General features: G+C 43.8%; 1 protein-coding gene across 3 annotated transcripts in view; it reads left to right on the forward strand.

Annotated features, from left to right (window-relative positions):
• The window catches only part of SOBP (sine oculis binding protein homolog), a 158,071-nt gene that overhangs the window by 99,769 nt on the left and 37,059 nt on the right, over nt 1-21,243 (forward strand). The window contains exon 6 of one of the 3 annotated variants that reach the window (XM_060283785.1): nt 788-928. The exons of the other annotated variants lie outside the window; for them this stretch is intronic. Coding sequence (XP_060139768.1) covers nt 788-928 — 141 coding nt within the window. The remainder of the gene's footprint in view (nt 1-787; nt 929-21,243) is intronic. 3 annotated transcript variants of the gene reach the window in all.

The raw sequence follows: 21,243 nt of genomic DNA on the forward strand, positions 1-21,243 counted from the left end.
GAAAATAGTACGATGTTGGGGTAAAGAGCTTGAGCTCTTGAACCAGACTATTTGGTTCAGATTCAGGAGGCTCCACCACTCCACCCACTGGCTGTGTGACCTTGGGCAAGTCACTGAATATCTCTGTGTCCATGTCCTTGTCTGTAAAATAAGGACAACAATCCTATGTATCCTGTAGGGTTGGTGTGAGGTCTGAACGAATGAATACCCCTATGACGCTTAGAACGGTATTCAGCAAATGGATGGCATTCAATTGAGGTTGTTGTAATTATGATTATGGTTATTTCTTTCAAGGTTGCATACTTACTAGCACATCATAGAATACCATTGACCAAATTTTCTAGCAACAGATTATCTGAAAGTCGTATTTATATTTGCATGCAAAAGCCACAATAATTCCTTGTGAACAATGAGAGGGACAAAGGTGCATTATGCAGACAATTCTTATAGCTAAGCTTTTTAAAAATATATATAACTGTCCAGGAAGATTCTACGTGACCCAAGACCCCTTCATCTTGCTCTCCCCTTTAATACTAAAATTGTTAATCTTAGAAATATACAACGAAGATAATAAATGCAAAGCAAAGGAAAAATATAATTTACACATGTAAATGTCTGCAGTAGCAAATGGACGTGCCTCTGATAAGCCTGTTAAGGGAAGGAGACAAGAAACCATCCTTTGTGGGGCGCCCCCAACGTGCCGTTGTGCTTGGTCTTTACAGACCCTTTTTTAGACCCTGTACGCTCTATACCTTTGCTAGTAGATATTGTTATTATTGTTTTACAGATGGGGAAATTAAAATTCGGGGATGTTACGTTCCTTGCCCTGGGAGAGAGGAGGGGATCTAGTGAGCAGGCGCAGAGCCTAGATTTGACCCACATCTCTCTGACCTGTGCTCAGGCCAAGACACACTGCCACCTTCTCAAGGTAGGGACCAGGTCTGATACATTCTTCCATCCCAGGGCGAGAGAAGGGGTTCAATCTATGTTTGTGACATGAAAGAATTAAGCAATTAATCCAGAATCGCTCTTTGTAGTTCCTTTATGGTAACAATTCTTTGGTAGAATTCGGAAGCCAGAAAGAACATCTGTGGGAACGTTAGGAAGGGGAGTTTATTCAGAAAGGCATGTCAGTGTTTGAGAATTTCCAATGAATACTAAATTATAGGGAAAGGAACCAAAGTATATATATTTTTAAATTTGGTACTCTATAGAAAATATAATTTTCAATGTGTTATAAGCGTTTGAGTGGGTTTTTAAAAATCTGACAGCAATAGATGATATATGATAAATGTTAAATCTTCTTTTGAAGATTTTGATTCTTTTTACAATCAATAAGGCCGTTTCAAAAAAGGCTTGGCCTCTTTTGATTTGATGGGGTTGTATTCCTCGGGGTGAACTGATCTATTGCCTTCAAGACTTCCGGCCATCAGGTAGCATACTGGAGTTAGGGGTCAGTGACATTTTCCCTCATTGTTTTAATTGCTAGAACTGAACAATTACCCAAAGTACCAAAGAGAATTCACCTTTGATGGCTTGATAGAAACTCTACATCATATATCAAGCAAAGCCAGAAAACCAGATAGGATATCAATTATCAATATAAAAGTGCCTAAGAAACCAGCCAGAACTAGGATTAATCATATTTAGTCATATGCTTGGTTTATGGCTAGAAGAACAAGCTAATGAAAGTCTCTTGGGAGAAAAAGGGAAAGGGAATAAAAAGTATTTGGACTTGAGAAGAATGACATATATGAGTAATAAAGGAGGCAAGAAATCGGAGATGGGGATGTGGGGGTGATGGGGGACCGGTGAGAGGAAATTTCAAGAGAAGAAGAAAGATAGACGGCCATGATTCAATGGCAAATAAGCAGGTTCAGGCAAATACGGTCTTTAATGTGTTTTCTCATTGAATTTGGCTTAAGCGTCTTTTGTAATAATGTTTTTTGTACACTTCCTACTCTTCTGGTTTGAGGCATCGGACTCTCCATGAGGGCTGTCTTCCCAGCTTCTCCTCCTTGGCCACATACAACCAGAAGTTGAGATAACCCTCTTTTAAGTCCAGATGAGGCTCCCCTAGCTGAGAGCTCTGTGTACCCCTGAGAACCATGCTTGCCCACCCCATATTTTATGACTCCAAGCTCTCACTGCCAAGGGCCCAGGTTCAATCCCTTGTCGGGGAACTAAGATCCCGTGTGCTGTGCAGAAAGGCCAAAAAAAGAAGGGGGATTGCATGTTACAGTTGATGACTTGTCATTTTTTTCATTGGCCATGTTTTTTCCTAATGGTATAAAATAATAGCATCTTAACGATCAGTGGTGATACAGATTCAATGATCTGTGGACGTAGGTGCTCAAAAATTATTGTTGGTTGAACGCATGCAATAACATATCCCCCTGGTTCTAGTTCACATAAAAACGAAATGCTTAAGGTTGGGTCTGGGTTGTGCATTGGCCACGGACAAGGTGGAGTGGAGGGTTGGTTTGGGTTGTCTTGGCTGAGAATTTTACTGCTGTATCCTTTCCCTTCAGTGGAGCTGATAGATGGCTTTGTTCATAATTTCAAGGGAAATGTTGAACCGGTTAAGGCATACTCCCGATAAGCCAGGTTTAAAATAATAAGCAGTACTTTTGCCTTAATTATCCAGAAAAGTGCTTAATGTTCTACTTTGGATTGCATATCCATCAATATTTCTCTTGAAAATCCATGAAGATACATTGGTGGAGAAGCAATGGTTTCTCTTTCTCTCTCTCTCTTTCTCAATAGAATGAGCTGTAGATTCCATTAGGATAAAGTATGGGTTTTTAAAATAAATCAGGATAAAGTATGGGTTTTTAAAATAAATCAGGATCTTTTTACCCATCATCATCACCAACGCCATCATCTCTTAGAGAGGTTCCCAATCTACAGAAGAGACAAGTACACATAGATAAGTACATTTCCTACACTTCAAATTTGATAATCCACCTTCAGGATATCAGCTAAGTTACACCCTATATTTAACTTTGTGAAATACTCTGCTGTTTTATAGTGTTCAGATCTCAATATAGTTTGGTTTCCTTTGAATGGAAAATTTGAATCTGATTCTGATATTGCAGCAGGATCTGTTATACTCTTCTTTGTGTGAACACAGAAGGGGAAAACCACATAAACATTTTTAAATGTCAAAGCCTGAGATGGGAAGGGAGGCGATATTTAATATTGAGCATATGCTAGAATAAGGCCTTCAAATGAAAAGTAGCCTGATTATTAAGATACATGAAATACTTTGGGGTCTCCATTATATAGCCATTTCAAGCAGTGGTGTTTTTAACTTCTAAATTGTCTGATAAATGTGTTAGGACAAAAATGGTGTAAACACTAGTTTTGGCTTAGTGAAATATTTATATATTTGCCAGAGAGCTTGAATTTTGACAATTTGTGACATCATTGTGTATATAAAATACAGTGTATGAAGGCAAATTATATATCCCATGCAGAAATGTGGATACATACATAAAGGAAAATGAAAATAAACTAGAGCATTACAGAAGTGCTTATGAGCCTATGGCATTTAACACATCTCAATCATTTATGCAGTATTTGATATAAACATCAAAAACATAATTTGATGTTTATATATGAACACATAAAAATAAATAACATGGAAAAATAAAGTTGTAGTGAAATTTTCATTTTCATTTTTCCTTAGCACTTTTATTTTTAAACAATGTTATGACTGTCATCAAATCAGCCAAGTTGAGAATTGCATCAGTAGAGACAGCCGGTCTTGATAATTCAAACCCAAAAGACCTTTTCTCAAGGGATATATTCTCTGGTGTGTTTGGTCTGGATAGTTTCTTACATCTCTAATTTATTCTTCTGTGTACCTTGCATGAAGACGATATCTATAATTCAGTGCAATATCTGTAAAGATTTAAAACCTTTTCTAAAAACCTGAGTGTTTAGTGTCATGGAGACAACTCAGAAGGTGGAATTAATATGAGAGTAGGTGGTGATGGGGTATGTATGTGACCCAGATTTTGAAGATATTTGTCTTTCAGTCGAGGTGCATTTATTGAGCACCTACCATCTCCCCAGTGCTGTGCTTAAAAGACGTGTGTTGCAGTGCAAACACAGCATAAAATGTGGATCCTTCTCATAAGGAGCTTACATGCAAACTGTGCTGATATGAACAATGAACTTCCAGTGTATATTAAAGTGCCAGATGTGGTGGTATGCTGATTAGAGAATAGAAATATGTACTGAAGTATTATGTGTAGAAAAAGGAAGTAAAGGGTCATTTAATGGGGAAGAGATGGTGGGCTGGAGTCATCAGGAATAGATCCTCAGAGGAGGTGGGGCCTGGGCTGGTCCTTGGAGGAAGGGGAATGGAAGTATGTCTCAGAGAAAGAGAAGACTATTGGTGGAATGATGGGAGGGAGGTGAGCAGGGAGCACGTGGGGGTCATCGAGACACTGCCTGGCATCATTTTGTGAGTAGTGAGAATAGAGTTACCTCGGTACGTTGTGGTCAAGTAATAAAAACAGTGAAAGCCAGACAGCTAATTTCACATTTGGTGTTTTAGGCTATGGGATCTGTATTAGGTAACTGCGCCAGGACGTGCCATTACGAAAGCAGTGCTTTCACGCCTTGCAGGACACAAGCAGCGAGACTTCTAGAAGGTGGTTAGAGCAGTCCAGGCACACTGTGATGAGGACAAATGCTTCTCACAGCTGGAAAGGCAAGAAAGAGACTGCAAATGACTGTCCAAAAATATTGGCCATCAAGTTCTTATGACCATGTTAATATAAGTAACTGGCAAAGATTTCATCCCAAGCCAATTTTCTTATAAATTTAGACTTTGGATAAGAGTCGTAATCGAGTAAGTAGGTAGTTGTGAACAGTGGGAAAAACTGAGATCAAAGTAGAAGCAAGAAACTGAACTGTGATCCAGAATGATTCAGGGATCATTGTGATTTAAACACAAACTAGGGGGGAAAGGATCTTAAATTTGGATTAAAGAGGGATAGAATCTCCCTTAACAAGAATGCAATAACTCCTTTGCCCAGAGAACAGCACAGAGGCAGTGCAGCGTATGTGCCCTGGAGTCACACTAACCTGGCTGTGTGGTGACTAGCTTTGTGGCCTTGGGAAGGTCGGTTTCTGCATGTGTAAAACAGGAACGATAGCTGTATACACCGTTTAGAGTTGCCATAAAAGCTAAATGAGATAATACATATAAAGTGCTTGGTGTATAATAAGCACTCAACAAAAGGTAACTAATAAAGGGAATAAACCCCCTTTTTTTGTATTCAACTTTTAAGAGAAAGAAAGAAATGCCAGTAAATAAAACTCACATGAATAATTAGATTCCTTGTCTTTTAAAAATGAAGACAAAAATCTTATAACACATAGCTTTTGATTGTGTGGATTTAGCTTACTCTTCACACCTTGCACGTGTACAGGACTCTAGAAGGAGAACTGGTATTTATCCAGTAATGACCCTAAAGATTTTCAAGATCTTCATCAAAGAAAAAACATCTTATTGAATTTACTGTCTTTACTAAGATAGAGTATTAGACTAATATAAAATGGTTTTGGGGGAAAAAAGTCTTACACAAAAAGGGTTTGCTAGTTAAACCTCCAAAGCAAATTTCTTATAATCCCACATTCCCTGATTTTCCTAATTACCTGACTATTTAAAATTTTACTTTTCTTTTGGAAGTAAACACCATCACCTACTTCTTTGGCCATCTTCTTTGTTCATATGCTGATAAGTTTCAGGATGTATCAGTTAGGCACTTAATTATTGATTTGATAAATCAGTTTTCTTTTGGCCTGATTTCGCTAAAATGCATGTGGAACTTGTGACAGTCATAAAAATGAAAAAAAAGAAAGAAAAGAAGCAAAAATCCAAAATAATGTGAGCAGAATGTCATTAAGTGAACATGATAAAGCTGGAAAGCATCTCCCTTGGTTAGAACTCCTCTTTGAAATTGTTGGGCTGCCTCTATCCTACACAGATTATCAAGGTCATGTTGAAGATTAAAATGAGCTGTGGGACAATAAATTGCCCTTTATAGCAGAAAAACATGCAAACAGAAAATGAGACCTAATGTCTTTCCACATGCCCTGATTTTTTTTTCTTTCTGAGCCTAATACACCTATTTAGTCTAATTTAGTTTTAGCTTTAGTTATGGTTTCTAAAATTACAATGTGTGCGAGGACTGGAATTTTTTTTCTTCCAACAGCAATTAGAGTGTACGTAATATGCTTTTCTCTCCTCCTTTGGGGAATGGTAAGAATCACATATCTCCCTCCTGTCTCTGTGTCTGGTCAGCCTGCTGTGGGGACGCCTCTCACGGGGCCCAGGGTGGGAACAGTGCCTCTCCAGAACCAGCAGCCCCACAGCCTTGCATCTAGACTGGCTCTCATGTCATCGAAGTGTTAGCCCCAGCAAACAATGAAAGTACAATAATGTCTTTTTAGATTGTGAAACTAACCATACAGAGTTATTTGTAGATTTGAAAGTATGACTTAAAAAATGTAGTTGAAGCCACTGTTGTTGTTTTTTTTAAAAATGACCACAATACATGGGTTTACATTTTAAGTTTTCTATCCCAAGAAAGAAATGACAGGACTGTTAAAGATGCTGATGGTTAGAGCAAGAAACCTGGGAATAGACAAAGGTTCTGCAATCAGTTCTCCTTCACTCTCAGCTGCCACCATCACCATCTCTTTGGCTTATCCTGGCCATGCCATTAACATCTCTTAACTGTTTCCATAAATTAGAGAACTGTATGCGGGTGCCACACACAATCATGCTCTCCTCAAAGCCCACGTCATCAGTTTCTTCCATCATTCAGTCAGCGAGCTTTTACTGAGTGCTTACGAGGTGCAGGGCGCAAGATCATCTTGGATGGGTACGAAATGGACTCCATCTTCACAGAATTGCCCCCTGGTTTCTATAAGTTCTTTGTACATTTACTTTATATTATAGTTAGATGATCGATGATAGATAGATAGATAGATATAGACATACATAAGTATTTATAAACTCATTTTACTAAAGGCTTTGAATAAGCGCTCAAGAAATACCTACTGCATGAATGAATGAACAAACCGTACTGGTGTGGCTCCCTGTTGGCACTTTTCCACAGCCAGCTCAGACTCCAAGGTCTCTCCTGCGTCTAGGGAGTTGTCAGGAATGTCTGGAATGCGGCAGCACTGGCTGAATGGAGTTCCTCTCTGATAGATTTCTGAGTTGTCTGGTTTCTTGGGCAGAATGAATAGTGGCAGAGGTGTAGGAGCCACTTCTGGGCTCTGAGAACTATCTGGGGTTCCCTCTCTGAACTGTGGCATACCTCATAGTCTCCCCGCCACCCCAGTCACCCAGGTTCATTTCCCACATGAGAGTGGAGCCTGGAAAGAATTTTCTCCAAATTGCATTCAATGCCGCATATCCATGTTTGTGTTTGAATTTAGCTACTAGAGAAAGTATCAGATGTAGTATTCAAGGCATTAGGTTTAAAAATATGTATTTTTCATTCTTTTCGAACTATTTAGATTAAGATTTTAAATGAAAGAATTGCTTTGGAAACACGACTACATTCCTAGGTTTAAGTGAGACACTTGGGTCTATCTGGTCTAGGATGGCAAGCAAAGCTTCCGGAAATCCCCCTAGCCCTCTTCCAGCTCCTTCTCTCTCTCAGGTGATTTTCATACGAAATGTCAGTGGCTCCAAGATGTAGTTTTCTCAGAGCCCTCATTCTGTTGAATTGGCCCCATAGAATGATCATCTTTCTTTTTGAAATAGAACGATGCAAAGTCTTGAATTCTATTACAGAATTTAATACCAATAATTACTTAAAATTTAATGAATTTCACTACTGACTTAATTGCTTTTGAGTAGTTCCACTTAACTTATTGAAGACAAGCAAGGACATATTCATTTAATGAGCAGCAGAAGTCTTGCCCTCACATCTGCCTACGTTCTCTTTTCAATTAATCAATTATAGTCCGATGGTGTGTAATTACACATTAAGAAAGTTATTGGATATCGCAGCATGTCTGTCCCTGGGGGGGCTCATGAATACACTAATATAACACACCTGTAATGACCTGTGCTTAGATCTACAACTTACACTCATTTCTCTCCCTCTCTTCCTCTCTCTTTGCTAAATTAAGATGAGAGCAATTACCATTAACTTTTTGAGTCACATCTAGTCAATGTGATATGGAGAGAGAAAGTGAAAAAGACTGAAAGAAAAGTAAAAATGGAGGAAAAAGACTTTATCTCCAAGTATGAGTAATCTGCCTTTTGAAATTAAGCTTCCTGAGACCTGGTCCTGAGAGCCATTGCAGCTGTGGTCGGTGGTCGTCCATCAGAACTGTGTCTACTGAATCGTACCGAATTCTTGAGAAAATCAGGCCAGCATTATTTGAACTCAAATAGTGTCTTGCTTCCCAGCTTCCTTCAATCTCCTGATGAGAGAAATAGGAAAACCTTTTGAAATCACATTCAGGCAAATTTGCTTGGCTTGTTTCAAATCAAACCGAAGTCTGGAACTGATCCCCAAGCAGGAGCGCTAAGCCTCCGCATAGCAACTAAGCCGCGTTAAAAAAAATAATAATAACAAAGAAAGAAAGAAAAAAGAACCCACTAAAAATGCAGCACAAACAAAGAGCAAATTTTACTACGTTCATGGCCTAAAGGCTCTGGTTATGTGAAGGGGTCTATTCCAGTATGTCCTTCTGATTTATGCTAAATCAGTAAAACCCAACAAGAACCTCTTAATCCAAATTATATAGTCAGAGACATTCTAAATGCCTAAACCAACCAAGTGATTTTAAGCAAATGCCCTGTTAAAATAAGCTTTTGATGTCTGCACTACTCCAACTCAAGAAGCAATCTGTTGACATTTTCGGCAAATGCTATCTTCGTCTGAGACAGAGGCAGCCGTGGCTTCTTCAGAGTATTTTTCAGAGTGAAGCGATTCTTCTCTCCTTCTCTCCCTCCTCCCCAACAAAAAAACCCTGCTTCTATTATCCCCTCATTGAGGTACTGACACGGTCAAGTCTATTGTGATGAATGGCTGTCCATCAGGATAGAAAGAAGGATACGTTGGTACTCAGCTAGCAGATGCTCATGAACATGCAAATGAATGTGGTGAGCCTCCTTGGTAGGAAGGATTTGCTTTGTTGATGTTTTTAACTCTGCAACCAATTTTGGGCATTTTGTGTGCTGTTTTGCCTGCTTACAGCCACTGGCCGCACATACCCCACTGTCACTTGGGCAAAGCCTGCCTCTCCGTGTGCCTCCTGGGGATGCCCAAGACCCCACTGGCCCAGAACAGAGGATGTGTGTCAGCGGCACAGAGGCCTCCCATGTACTTTCAGGGTGTGTCCTTTCCTGGCACTCCTGGCCCGTCGGGACAAATGTCTCTACCGAAGGGGCTGTCTTCCTGTGTGGGCTCCATTTGTGGCATCTCATGGGCCTCCATGGGGTTGGATTGTAAATAGTGGCCACCACATAAAACATGCCATCTGTACCCCTGTGGGTAGTAGGATGGAACACAAAAAAGATTTATTCCAGGAATATGAACTGATGTTTACAGACATGCCAGGGCAGGCTTTGAAAACACAGTGGAAAACTGTCTCAAAAGCAGTTTAAGTACCATGTAATAGGAGTCTCAAAAAAGTGCTATAGGAGCATGAAGGAAACCTCTATGCCCAGGGAGGTGCACTAAGCTGGTGTGTCCGCACCAAGTTTCCACACCAGTCCCCTTCCCCCCGGAGATGGGAGGTCCCATGAGGGAAGGCAGGGCCAGAAGGTGGAGGGTACCTGTGGCTCTCATGCTTTGGGGGCCTGGAGTACCCCCAACCCCCAACCCCTGTAATAATTCCTTAAAAAGTGGAGGGTGAGGAGATAAGTTCAGGTTGAACAAATTGGATTGCTCTTGGGAAAGTTTCCTTATTTGCTGGGCTGGGATTTCAGGGCTGTGTTGGGGGATGTCCTTTGTTGAGGGCATCATACCCACAGGCAGACACAGGCACCTTGGCTATCGGGGTGATGACTGCACATCCCGGGATTTGCACAGCCTTCCCAGTTTCACGTTTATCATCTGTTTTCACAAACCAGTGGTCCTCAGATGAGTTCAGGTGCCCAGCATCTGGAAGTAGTGTCACTCTTGGGAACACTATGAATTATTGACCTATTTAATCCCCACTGCATGAACTAGGAGGAATTTTTGCCATCTGTAATACACATATGACATACAAAGTCATAAACAGTTCAGTAAATATATTATCAAGCTAACTAAACAGGAGTGACAGTTTCTTGTTTCCCATTCATCTTCCTTTGCTGCTTGCCCATTGGTTTCGTCATCTTTGAATGCTTTGCTAGCAGATCCTGCAGCCTCCGTCTGTGAGATAAGTCCTTTGCTGCTGAATCTGGGTAGTTCCTGTTTATGCATGCTGTGGTTACTGCCTTGTGATAGGAGTTTATTTCCCTGCTCAGCCTGTTCTGGAGACCTGGCCACTCCGTTTATGAAGAGACTGAAGGGAGTGGCGTCTCATATTTCTAAACTCAATCCCGCATCTCTACCCCGACCCCGGTTCCCCTTCCCACCTTCTTCCCTTCGGAAACTAAGAAGGGTGAGGGCAGGGGATAGGCAGGCTTTCTTGGCCCTCACTACGGTGTGGATGTCGGTGAGGGCGCCCCCTAGTGATTTGTGGTATAATAACGCCCTCCAAGTTGGCCCTGAAGTTGGATCCTGTGTCTCGACCCAGGCCTGCATAATTGTGCCAGCACTTTGGGACCTGTGAGTTTGATATATTAGATTCTCTGTGCCAGACTGTGGTGTGTGTGTGTGTGTGTGTGTGTGTGTGTGTGTGTGTGTCCCTGTGGGCGTGCATGTGCATGCAGCAACTTTTTACTGAGGGCTTTTATATCACAGGACCATGAGAAGCTCAAATATGACATTCCAGTTCATAAAAACTTTTCAGCCCCCAGGAACTTCTTCCTGGCTGCATTTCCCCACAGGTTACGGTCACCTGTCAGTCTGCTCAGAGACATCTTCCCCTCCTCCCATTTCCTCGCCTCACTTTTCTGTCTGTTCAGACCCCGTGCTCACATTCCCCTCAACTTTTAATGCTGAACAGACCAGGCACTGCCCGGCAGCCTTTGTGCTTCCTGTACTCTCTGAGTGTATTTCCCTTTTGTTCTCACATATTGTATACTATAATATCTTTTTTGAAGTCCTGCAGGGAATAAAGCAAGTCAAAGTAGGGCTGATGCTTGTGCGCGCGCTTTAAAGACCAGACAGCTGCCGTTTACAGACCCATGGTGGGGGGGCCGGCGGGGGGGCCGGCAGCGCTGATGTGGGGCAGCCCCAGAGGTGGTGAAGCTCAGGGATCTCTGCCTCTTGCTCAGTTAGCTGCCCTTCTCCTACTAGAGGTTCTCCTGCCATAGCTAAATCTTGAAGCTTTCTAGTTAAAGCTGAGGAAAATATATAGGAGAAAAACATAAATTTGCAAAATTAGTGCATTAACATTTCTCCTCAGTGGTCTGGGAGGAGACAAAGTGATTTGATTGAAGTAGCAGCTCCAGCTGGTCCAGCTTAGAGGCAAACAGTGTGTCCTCGGGAGCTGAGTTTCAGAACCACCACCCCCAGAGTCTCTGAGAATGTCCCAGGAAGTGAGAAGCTTCAGTATCCTGGTGTGGCTTCCACACTGCCTCTGGCTCCCGAAAGCAAACCCCAATCTTCCCTTAGACCATAGGCCCTGTCTTGGGGTTCAGAAGATATGGTTCCGTTGACTGTGGGCTGACCCTCCCACCCCAGGTTGTCTGTAGCCCCTCACTATCAAAATGTGGTCCACCCACGGGCAGCCTGGACTCCACCCGGGCCCCTGGCAGGATTGCAGACTCTCAGGCCCTACCCAGCCATCCTGAATCAGAACCTGCATTTTAACAAGATCCTGGGGGAGTCACGTGTACCCTACAGTCTGAGAAGCTCTGGGTATTTTTATCCTGTAACTTTGAGTCGGCTTCAGCGGGCTCCTTATCATCATAGGACACCTGCCCACAACGCATTCAAAAATTCATACCCCGTACTCCTTCCCCTGCTGGAGTCTCTTTCACAGCCACTGAAAATCTTATCCCGTCCAACAGATAGAATTCGTACCCTCAGCTGAGAGAGTATCTTGCTGGGAGTCTCTAGAAGGAGCAGGTTGGGGGCTGGTAAAGGTAGATGGGATGGGGGACACAGCCTCGAGAGACCACAGCTCCACGGGAAGGAAGTTCAGCCACTGCTTTAGCGCCTCTGCATGTTTGCAGTCGGAGTTTTAGGGCTCCAGTTTGGGAAGAAAAGGTGAGGCCGTTGATGGGAAACTGAATTCCAAACAGCTTCTGGTGCCTGGCATTTGGGCTTCATTGTTTAATCCCCAAAGGGAAAAGACAGGGTTCCCGCGTGGCATCTCACCCTAGGAGAGGTGGCTCAGCCTGGTGGGATGGGAGGTGGGGTCCACAGGCTGGGCAGGGTGGAGGATAGAGGGGCAAGGTCTGAACCAGGATTCATCCCCTTGTTTTCTGCCTGGAGGACCAGGAGGGGCTGGACTTGGCTGGCTTCCCTCTGCTCAGGCAGGTGAACATGTGCTGTGGGAAGGGTAGCCTGGGCAATCCCGGTCCCTGCCATGTGACTTCTAAGTAGCTGTCCACAGTGGTGCCCAACTTGGGGCTTAGCACTGCCCCCATTCCTCCCTTCCCTCCCCACCCTGTGCATTGAACAGGTGAGGGAGCTTAGCACATGACAGACTGGGAGGCCTTGGGTTTCTCATAGTCTGGGTACAGAGTCTGTTGTCCACACCAAGAAAGGGAACTGGGAAGAAGGTGTGTGTGACAAGGGATTAGGACCAGTGAGCATTTGACCTTAAGTCCAGTCCTGGGGATGTGCTCTGGGTGATGTTATTAATATGGCTAGTGTACCTTTTCCAGGGCACCTGGTTTCAAATGTTCTGCCTGTTGTCACTATAAATCAGCAAGATGACTTGGGGCTTCAGCTATACATCCCAGTCTGCCTTACACACCGTGGCAGAACAAATATAGGTCAGATCATGTGTCCTGATATTTTTTTTCAGGCAATTGGTGACAATTTATTGCACAACAGGAAGTGGACGGTTAACTTAAAGGATCATGTCTATGGCCACCCGGAATTTCTGGGACAGGCCTGATGTAAAATATTCTGGCCTGTTATCATTAAACTCCCAAGGAACACTGGTGCACCTCCAGCTGGGCCTTCATGTTCTGCTGCTGGTGTCAAATACGGGCATTGTTGCAGAAAAAATTAAGTTAATGAATATAGAGACTTCCCTGGTTGTCCAATGGTTAGGACTCCGATCTTCCACTGTGGTGGGCGTGGGTTCAATCCCTGATCGAGGAACTAAGATCCCACGTCCCTCATGGTGCAACCAAAAGATTTTTTTAAATGAATATAATTTTTTCCATTTAAGAGTTTTTCTTCTAATTTTTCTTAAGCATTTGGTACCTGGTACCTATTATAGCAAGCATATGCTAGCACTTGACAAACTGAAGAAACAATAGAAAAGCCTTAGTACTGAAGGACTCAGGAAGAGCTGCTCACGTGCAGTTCGGCAGCCTTTTGTGTGCCTGTGGGCAGTATGTGGCTTAAGGTTGGGTCTTCTTGATGATGTACATGCAGTACAGTCAGTATAATCACCTTTTCTGGGTATAACATTGTTTTCAGTTCAAATGATAGAATTAACTCTATCAGCATTTTATGCTGTCCTCTGACCAGATGTGAGAGACTGTGTCAGTCAGGGTCCTAACGGCTGCTGGAGCTTTGGACCTTTTTAGAGGGCCAGCTGGAGAGAGGTGGATTGGCTTGTAACCATGAAGATGCTCTGATTTGAAGGGCTACTCAAGGGGGAGGGATGGCCACCCACTCACCTGAAATTCTACCATCAGAGGTTATTTGCTTTGGGTTTTGATGCTATCTAAGGTGAAAACCTTGGGTTTTATCTATCTGGGATCAAGGCCCTGAAAGAAGGATAGATAACCAAGGGAGAGACAGACCTATGAAGGAGAAAGTGGGATAAACATCTTACATCTCACACATCACTAGTTCTGTTCAGAACCGGGCTTGTCTCTTCCGCACTGCCCAAGGGAACAAAGTGCTGTCAGTGACTTGGTTGGCAATTGTGCTGTTGCTTCCCTCCGCCTCAGTTGTTTCTAAATGGTAATCCCTGGACTGGGGCATTATGAATGGGAAAAATGAGGATGCTGTTTAAATACTTTATATGGAGGTGTAAGGTCCCAGTCTTTTGGGGGAAGGCTGATCTTTTCTTTCTGAGATTATGTCTTTTAGTTGTGTGGCATTGAAATGTCTTTTTTCTTTTCTTTTTTTAAAATTGAGATTGCAGTGATAATAAATAGTGGTTTTTAAAAAGTCTTAGGCAAACATGAATCAAGGGACTTACATAGGCAAACTTAAAAGCTGTTTTTAAGTTTCCACTGAGTATGGAACCCAAAGTCAGGGAATACTTAGTGCTCAGGGACCTCACTATGACATGGTCATCTCTTTTAAAATGAAAGCTTTATGTTTGCAAGCGTTCTCCATCAGATACTGTATGCAAAGCCTTCAGGAGATGAGTTAAGAAACAGACACTGCCCTCGAGAAGCTAAGAGTCTAGGACAGACATGATAAAAACTCAAGTAACATCAGAAATTACAGTGACCTGAGCTTTGAGCAAGGGGAAAAGTGCCAAAGAAGGGTCCCAAGGAGGGACGAATCACATCCGATCCACGAGAGGGAATCAGGTGAGTCTGTTAGATTTGGCGTCAGAAAGCTCCTTCGGCTGACACAGAAACAAGGGGCATCCGTCACTTCTGACCTGCCCATTATCGCCCTCCCCAAAGAAAAACCTAGGGAGCGTCATCCTTGCCCCCCAGCTATTCACACCCTAATCTGCCACTTTGAGTGTTTCATAAAAAGTGAGGCCAGACTGTCCCTTAGACCTGTGATCTCAGTGGGGTTTTGATTACATGCCCCACCAGTAGAAAAACAAAACATTAGACACCCTAATATTTTCTTCCATCACTTCAGTAGATTGTCTTTGTACTCTCTGAGGTACCCTGCCCCACCTCAGAGACCAACACTCTAGAGAGGGGCACATAGGCTGCTGAAGGAGACTGGGTTTTGTAGGAATAGCTCCCCTAGGCAAGAAAAGCCTCAGGATGTATACCATTAGGCTACACTTCCTATTCCTCGGCAAATCTCAGGAATACGTTGATGTCTGTGGATGGTAGAGAGAAATTACAGAACAGTTGTGGGCACAATGCTGAGATTCTTGGTCGTAATTCAGCTTGTAGTGCAGAATTTGTATTTAACACATAGGTAGTTGATACCTTCCCCAGGACCTCTCTGCCGGATCCCGAGGAGCTTTCAGGCTGGTGTTAGCAGCCCTGCTCAGTGGCTGATCTTACCCACTGGCTCCATTAGGGCATTAGGAATCCCAGATAAAAGTGGACAGAGATTCTGGAAGGTCTACCTGGGAAGCCCTGCACCCTATCCCTGGGGAGGACTAAACTGGGAGGGAGACAGTAAATTAGGGCTGGGCAATGGGGTCATAATCTTAAGATGCTGCCCAAGCCGTCCCAGGGCTCCATCCTCTGGTGCTTTTTGACCCATTCCTGACCTAGGGATCCAGTTCTAGGAGGATCCCCCCCACCATAAACACACATCTCCAGTTTCCATAAGCCAAGTCGGGGCCCACAGAGGGATCAGTTCATAGGAATTCATTTAAAGAGCCTTCTTCTTAGTCACATCTCCTCTCCCAGTTGGAGGCCCCCTGCCCCGTTTCATAGGTTGTGTGCTCTGTGGAAAACTGAGAAAACACCTAACACTTTAGCAAACCTCTGTCAGGTACCTACCAAGGGTCAGGTACTTGGGAAAAGCTGGGAGCAGAAGGGTTATGAGACGGATCCTTCCCTTCTCCTGGTGCTCATTCAGTCCAGAGCTGCCTAGGGTCCCCCAGAACAAGGCAGCTGGGCCAGGACTGCAAAGCTAGCCCGTCTTCCTTTCTGGGGGAGGAGGAGCCATAACAGCTTTCTGGACTGTCTCCCGTGAAACGTTTCACAGCCAGGATCCTTGCCACTTCCTGAAAAGGAGGGCATATCCGAGGTGAGTGGCCCGCAGAGGCGGCAGGGAGTGAGGAAGGATGGTCTGGGAAGAAGACATGGCAGGTCTCAGCAACCAAAAGATCCAAGAGCCGACCTGTGGCCTTTGCTCAGGAGGCCGGGGCAGGTGCCACGTGGCTACCACGCAAGCCCTTGAGGGGACCCCACCTGCTGCAGACCAGCTGAGTCAGAACCCTTGAGAATGGGGCCGAGAAAATCTTTTGCAGTGATTCTAACGTGTTGTGAAGCACTTGGAGCATCTCCAGGCGCTTAGGTCCTGTGCCATGCAATATCTTCTGGCTGGTTCTGAAAATACCCACGGCAACGCTTCCCTACCTTCCTCCTTCCCTCCCTCCCTCCCTCCTTCCTTCCTTCCTTCCTTCCCTCCCCCTTTCCTTCCCTTCTCTCTCTCTCTCTCTCTCTCTCTCTCTCTCACACACACACACACACACACACACACACACCTTGGGCAGGAAAGAAGGAGAGAGAATAATAAAGGCTATTGAACACTTGCCTTGAGAAGAACTGAACATTTGCTCAAAATGCATCATTACCATAGTTACCATTTGCTGGGTGTGAATATAATACCTGGAAAACAAAAGTATTCCAGCATGTGAGAGAGAGCAGGCCGTCTGCTTGGCCATTGCAGGTGTGGCTGCCAAGTGGGGCCCAAACACAGGAGTCTCACCCTCTGGTTTTGCTTCCCAACCTGCCACGTCAGTCCCATCAGGCCCCATCTTTTACTGCTGAAGGTCAAATGATTCCGCCACTGGTCGCTGCCCCGTTCCCCCTTCCCTAAAGACTTCAGAGGCAGGGCTTGTGATAAGAACTGAGAACCCACGTGAGGCCTTTGTGGGACTGTCTGAGCCTGAGGTGTTTATCGTCCTTCTGAATGGCTTCTCCTGGGGAGGGGGAAGGGGAGGGGGCCCTGGCGGAGCCAAAGAGTAGTAATCTTCGGAAAAGAAAGAAAAGGGCCACAACCACGGCAACAAAAACTTCCTGCAGATGTGGAATTTGAAGGAATCCAGAGAAAAGAGGCCTATTTTTAGCAGGAGTGAGAGTGCAAACTGTGATAGTCTCCACAGGCCGCTGTCGCTAACATTTGTCTATAAGCAACATTTTCATATTTAAACACGACAGCCCTGCAAATGGAAAAGAACCAACACTTTATCTGCTTGCTGAGTAAAAGCTATCGTCTTCCCTCAGCCCGGTGGGAGGACCCGACCCGCTCCATCCATTGGCATCGGGCCAGGCATTGGGTTCACCTGTGTTGCCATGGATATTCATGTGTCAGCCATTGACGGCAGGCTACTCAGCAGTGGTGACAAGGATGCTGTTCCTTCCGGGTGAGAAAGCCGTGCCGTGTTACCTCTGTAGGGAAAAACGTCCAGTGCACTTTGCTCAATTAAGCATGCATGTGTGGAAATACAACACTCAAATGAGCAGGAATAAAAATATATTAAATTTGAAGAAGTTAAGTAATACCGTCGGGAAAACCAGTGAACTTGAGGTGAACCCAAAAATGTCAAAAAAGAGAATCTCAGAAATGTGAGCCTTTCGGCCTTTTACCAGACCCCGAATGAGACATATGCATTACGTCCTGTATGCCCCATACGAATATCTTGCCCAGATCAATATCAGGGAGCCTGGCACACAAGTTCTTTTGAAACTTTAGGCAGCAAGCACTTTTCTAAGCCCTATTAGAAAATAATCCACTGTTCATGTGGTGAGTTTGGATTGGGGAGGGGGACAGTTCTCCGAGGATGAGACCCTGAAGATGACTTCTCCAGGCCCCCAGTGCACATTCTGACATGTACCTGTCCCTACCCTGCTGAAGTTGGTGTTAGTTATTGGTATTCCTGCTGGTCAACGGTGGCTCAAAACTGAGTAGAAGAGGGAGAAAACCACAGGGAAGCACTGAGAGCCTCAAGTCGACCTAGATGCAGCTGCTTTTATTATTCCCAGCTTGGCTTGACATTGCTATACACGCAGAGAAGTGTGAGCTTTTCTAGATGATCAGCAAAGCAAAGCAGGAGAAGTTGAAGGGTTTGCTTAGCTTCATTGTAGGCTTGTGGCAGTAGTTTCAAAATGTGGTCCCCAGGCCAGCTGCATCGGCCTCACCTAGGAACTTGTTAGAAATGCAGATTCTTAGACCCCCATCCCAGACCAGAATCACAAACTCTGGGGGTGTTGCCCTGGAATATGTGGGGTTCGCTTTTTCTAATACTGTGCTAAAATATAATGTAACATAACAGTTGCAATTTTAACCATATTAAGCATATAATTCAGTGGCATTCTCAATGTTGTACAACCATCACCACTATTTCCAGAACTTTTCATCACCCCACACAGAAAATCTATAATCATTAAGCAATAACTCCCCTCCCCCCTCTCCCCCCAGCCACTGAGAACCTCTAATCTACTTTCTGTCCCTATGCGTTGCCTATTCTAGAGATATTTCATGCAGGTGGAATCATGCAGTATTTGGCCTTTTGGGTCTGGCTCCCTTCACTTAGCATAATGTTTTCAAGGTTCATCCGTGGTGGTGTAGCATGTATCAGCACTTTGTTCATCTTTATGGTTGAATAATATTTCATTGTATGCGTGTGCCAAGTTTTGTTTATCCATTCAACTGTTGATGAACACTTGGATTGTTTCCATCCTTTGGCTACTGTGAATAATGCTTCAATGAACATTGGTCTACAAATATCTGGAATCTGTGGTTTAACAAGACCACCAGGTGATTCCGACGTGTACTTAATTAAGTTGGAGAAGGTCTGGCCCAGAGCCCCAGAGCTGTCTTTCTATAGAAACTTGGAACACTCAGTGCAGTCTGCCCTACTGCAGCTTCATCCATCCTAGCCAGGGGTCAAGGCTGTGGCTGCTTACATTTCATTTATGCTACAGAGATCGATATTTAGAGTTTCTCAAGGGTCCTTCTAAGACTAATCCCAGAAGAAAAATACCTGTTCAGATCAGGGATTCTCTTTGACTTTATTTCAAGGGTGATGCCTCAAAATACTTTACAGGGCTGGCAGAAAAACATTTATTAAAAATACATAACCATTCAGGTGTTGATTGGAATTTCACTCACATGTTTTGTGTTACCCCATGATGACCTTGGTATTAACTATAACAATGACCCACTCTACTCCTGTCTGTAGAAAACAGCCCTTTTTTCCCCCCTGAGAATTGTAGAGGTAGTACGTGGGCAGAAAAGAAAGAGAAAAGGAAAAATGTATTTGCTATAAGTTCACAGATACTTGGGTAATGTGCAGGGACTATTGTCTTAACTTATAGGCCCCAATATGTTATTCTCAGCTAATTATTCTTCCTATTCAGAAAGGTTAAATAACTTGCTTGTGGTTGCATGGCTAGAAAATGACAAAGCCAGCAATTAGAATCCAGCTCTCAGTCCAAAGTTGCTGAATAAATCAATTTATACTGGCTGTGGGTGGTTTAAAATGTTACCCCTTTGGGGATATTTGGATTTTTAACAGAGGACTCCTGGATATGTATTATTTTAACCTAAAGAAATAAATCTTTAAAGGTAGAATGTCATACCTGAAGAAGAGGAAAGGAAGACCTTTCCAACAACCGCGGAACCACCCTGTGGAGTCCCCTGCAAGCTAAGCGCTCGCGATCCCTGGAGGGCAGGCTCAGGAGAGTGTTGTGTTTTACCCTGGGTGTCACGTGTCGAGAATGAAATGAAGGTGAGATGGAGGCAGCCAGAACTGTGACAGTCTGGAAGTCATGATGCCCTAAGGACAGTGGAAGTGACTGAGATGAGGCCAGGGGAACACATATGACCCTGTTGCCAGGTAGATTAAGGGCAGCTCTGCAGAAGAGGACGCAGCCATGCTGAGTGGCTCTGGGGGAGAGGGCCAGGCCTATGGGTAGGGGTTGCAGGAAGGCAGATTTCTTCTCAGTATCAGAAAGAGTTTGCTCAGAAGAGTAGGATGGACACCCTTGTGGAGTAGTGAGTTCCCCGTTGGCAGAAGCATCACAGTTGAGTCTGATGACCAGCCAAGCAGATTGTGGCAGGGCTCCCTGAACTGAATGGAAGGTGAGACAAAAATGACTCCCTGGTGCCTGTTCAACTCCAAGGCATTATGACCTTGAACTTAGCTGCTGAGTTGTTATATGCTGAATGCAAAACCAGTATTGAAAGGGAATTTGATAGTGATCTATCATTTTCACTGTTTAAATTATGTCTCTCCTTTTAAAAAAAAATCACTCAGCATCACTGATGGACATTTCTGAAATATTTAGAGTAATTATTCTTTGGAGATTTTGTCTCCTTTTTATAAGTTCAGTGGGAGCATCAATTTGAATACCCTCTGATCACTGTGTACCGCTGTGACCCATTGGCATTTCCCTTTTTAGGCTAATAATTGGAAAGCTCAAAATGGAGCTGCTCCGTGGGTAAGCATCTTGGGAGATAACAAAGCAGGGAAGACCCAGCTGGAGTCTGAGGCAAACAACAGGGACTTTCTGTGTTATCGTTCTTCCTACTGCATTCGGCTCACATTAGTGAGGTCTGAGGATTTGGGTGGTTGGCATGATCATGGTCTTCAGACATCTGAAGGATGTAAATACTGAGGAAGGAAGAAATTTGTTTAGCTCGAGACAAGGGGTATATCTAATTAGGGTAAGAGTGATGGAATGAAATTAAGCAAAGAAAGATTTAGACTGAATATTAGTGGGCTACTTCCAAGCAATAGATTGATGAAGCTTTTAGATATCTTCTAGGGAATGCTGTCCTGTGTTTTCCAAGTCACTTGAAAATCAGAGGGACAAAGGCCGAGATAATCTTGAGGAAACCACAGTCTCTGTAGATCAGGCAAACAGAGAGTGCTTAGCTTTCTGCTTTCTAGTCTGTCTCATAAACATGAAAAGCTCAGTGGGCAATCTCCTACTGAATGACTTCTGTCCGCCTATAGCAAGTGCTTGCTTTTCTTACAACCAGGACTTTTTGAAAGGTGGTTATGTTCCCAAGGGTCAAATCCAAACGTGAGAATCAGAGGAGAATTCTGGAGAGAATCTGGGGTGGAGCAGGCACCTGA

The sequence above is a fragment of the Globicephala melas genome, chromosome 14 (assembly GCF_963455315.2).
Source record: "Globicephala melas chromosome 14, mGloMel1.2, whole genome shotgun sequence".
Taxonomy (NCBI): Eukaryota; Metazoa; Chordata; class Mammalia; order Artiodactyla; family Delphinidae; genus Globicephala; species Globicephala melas.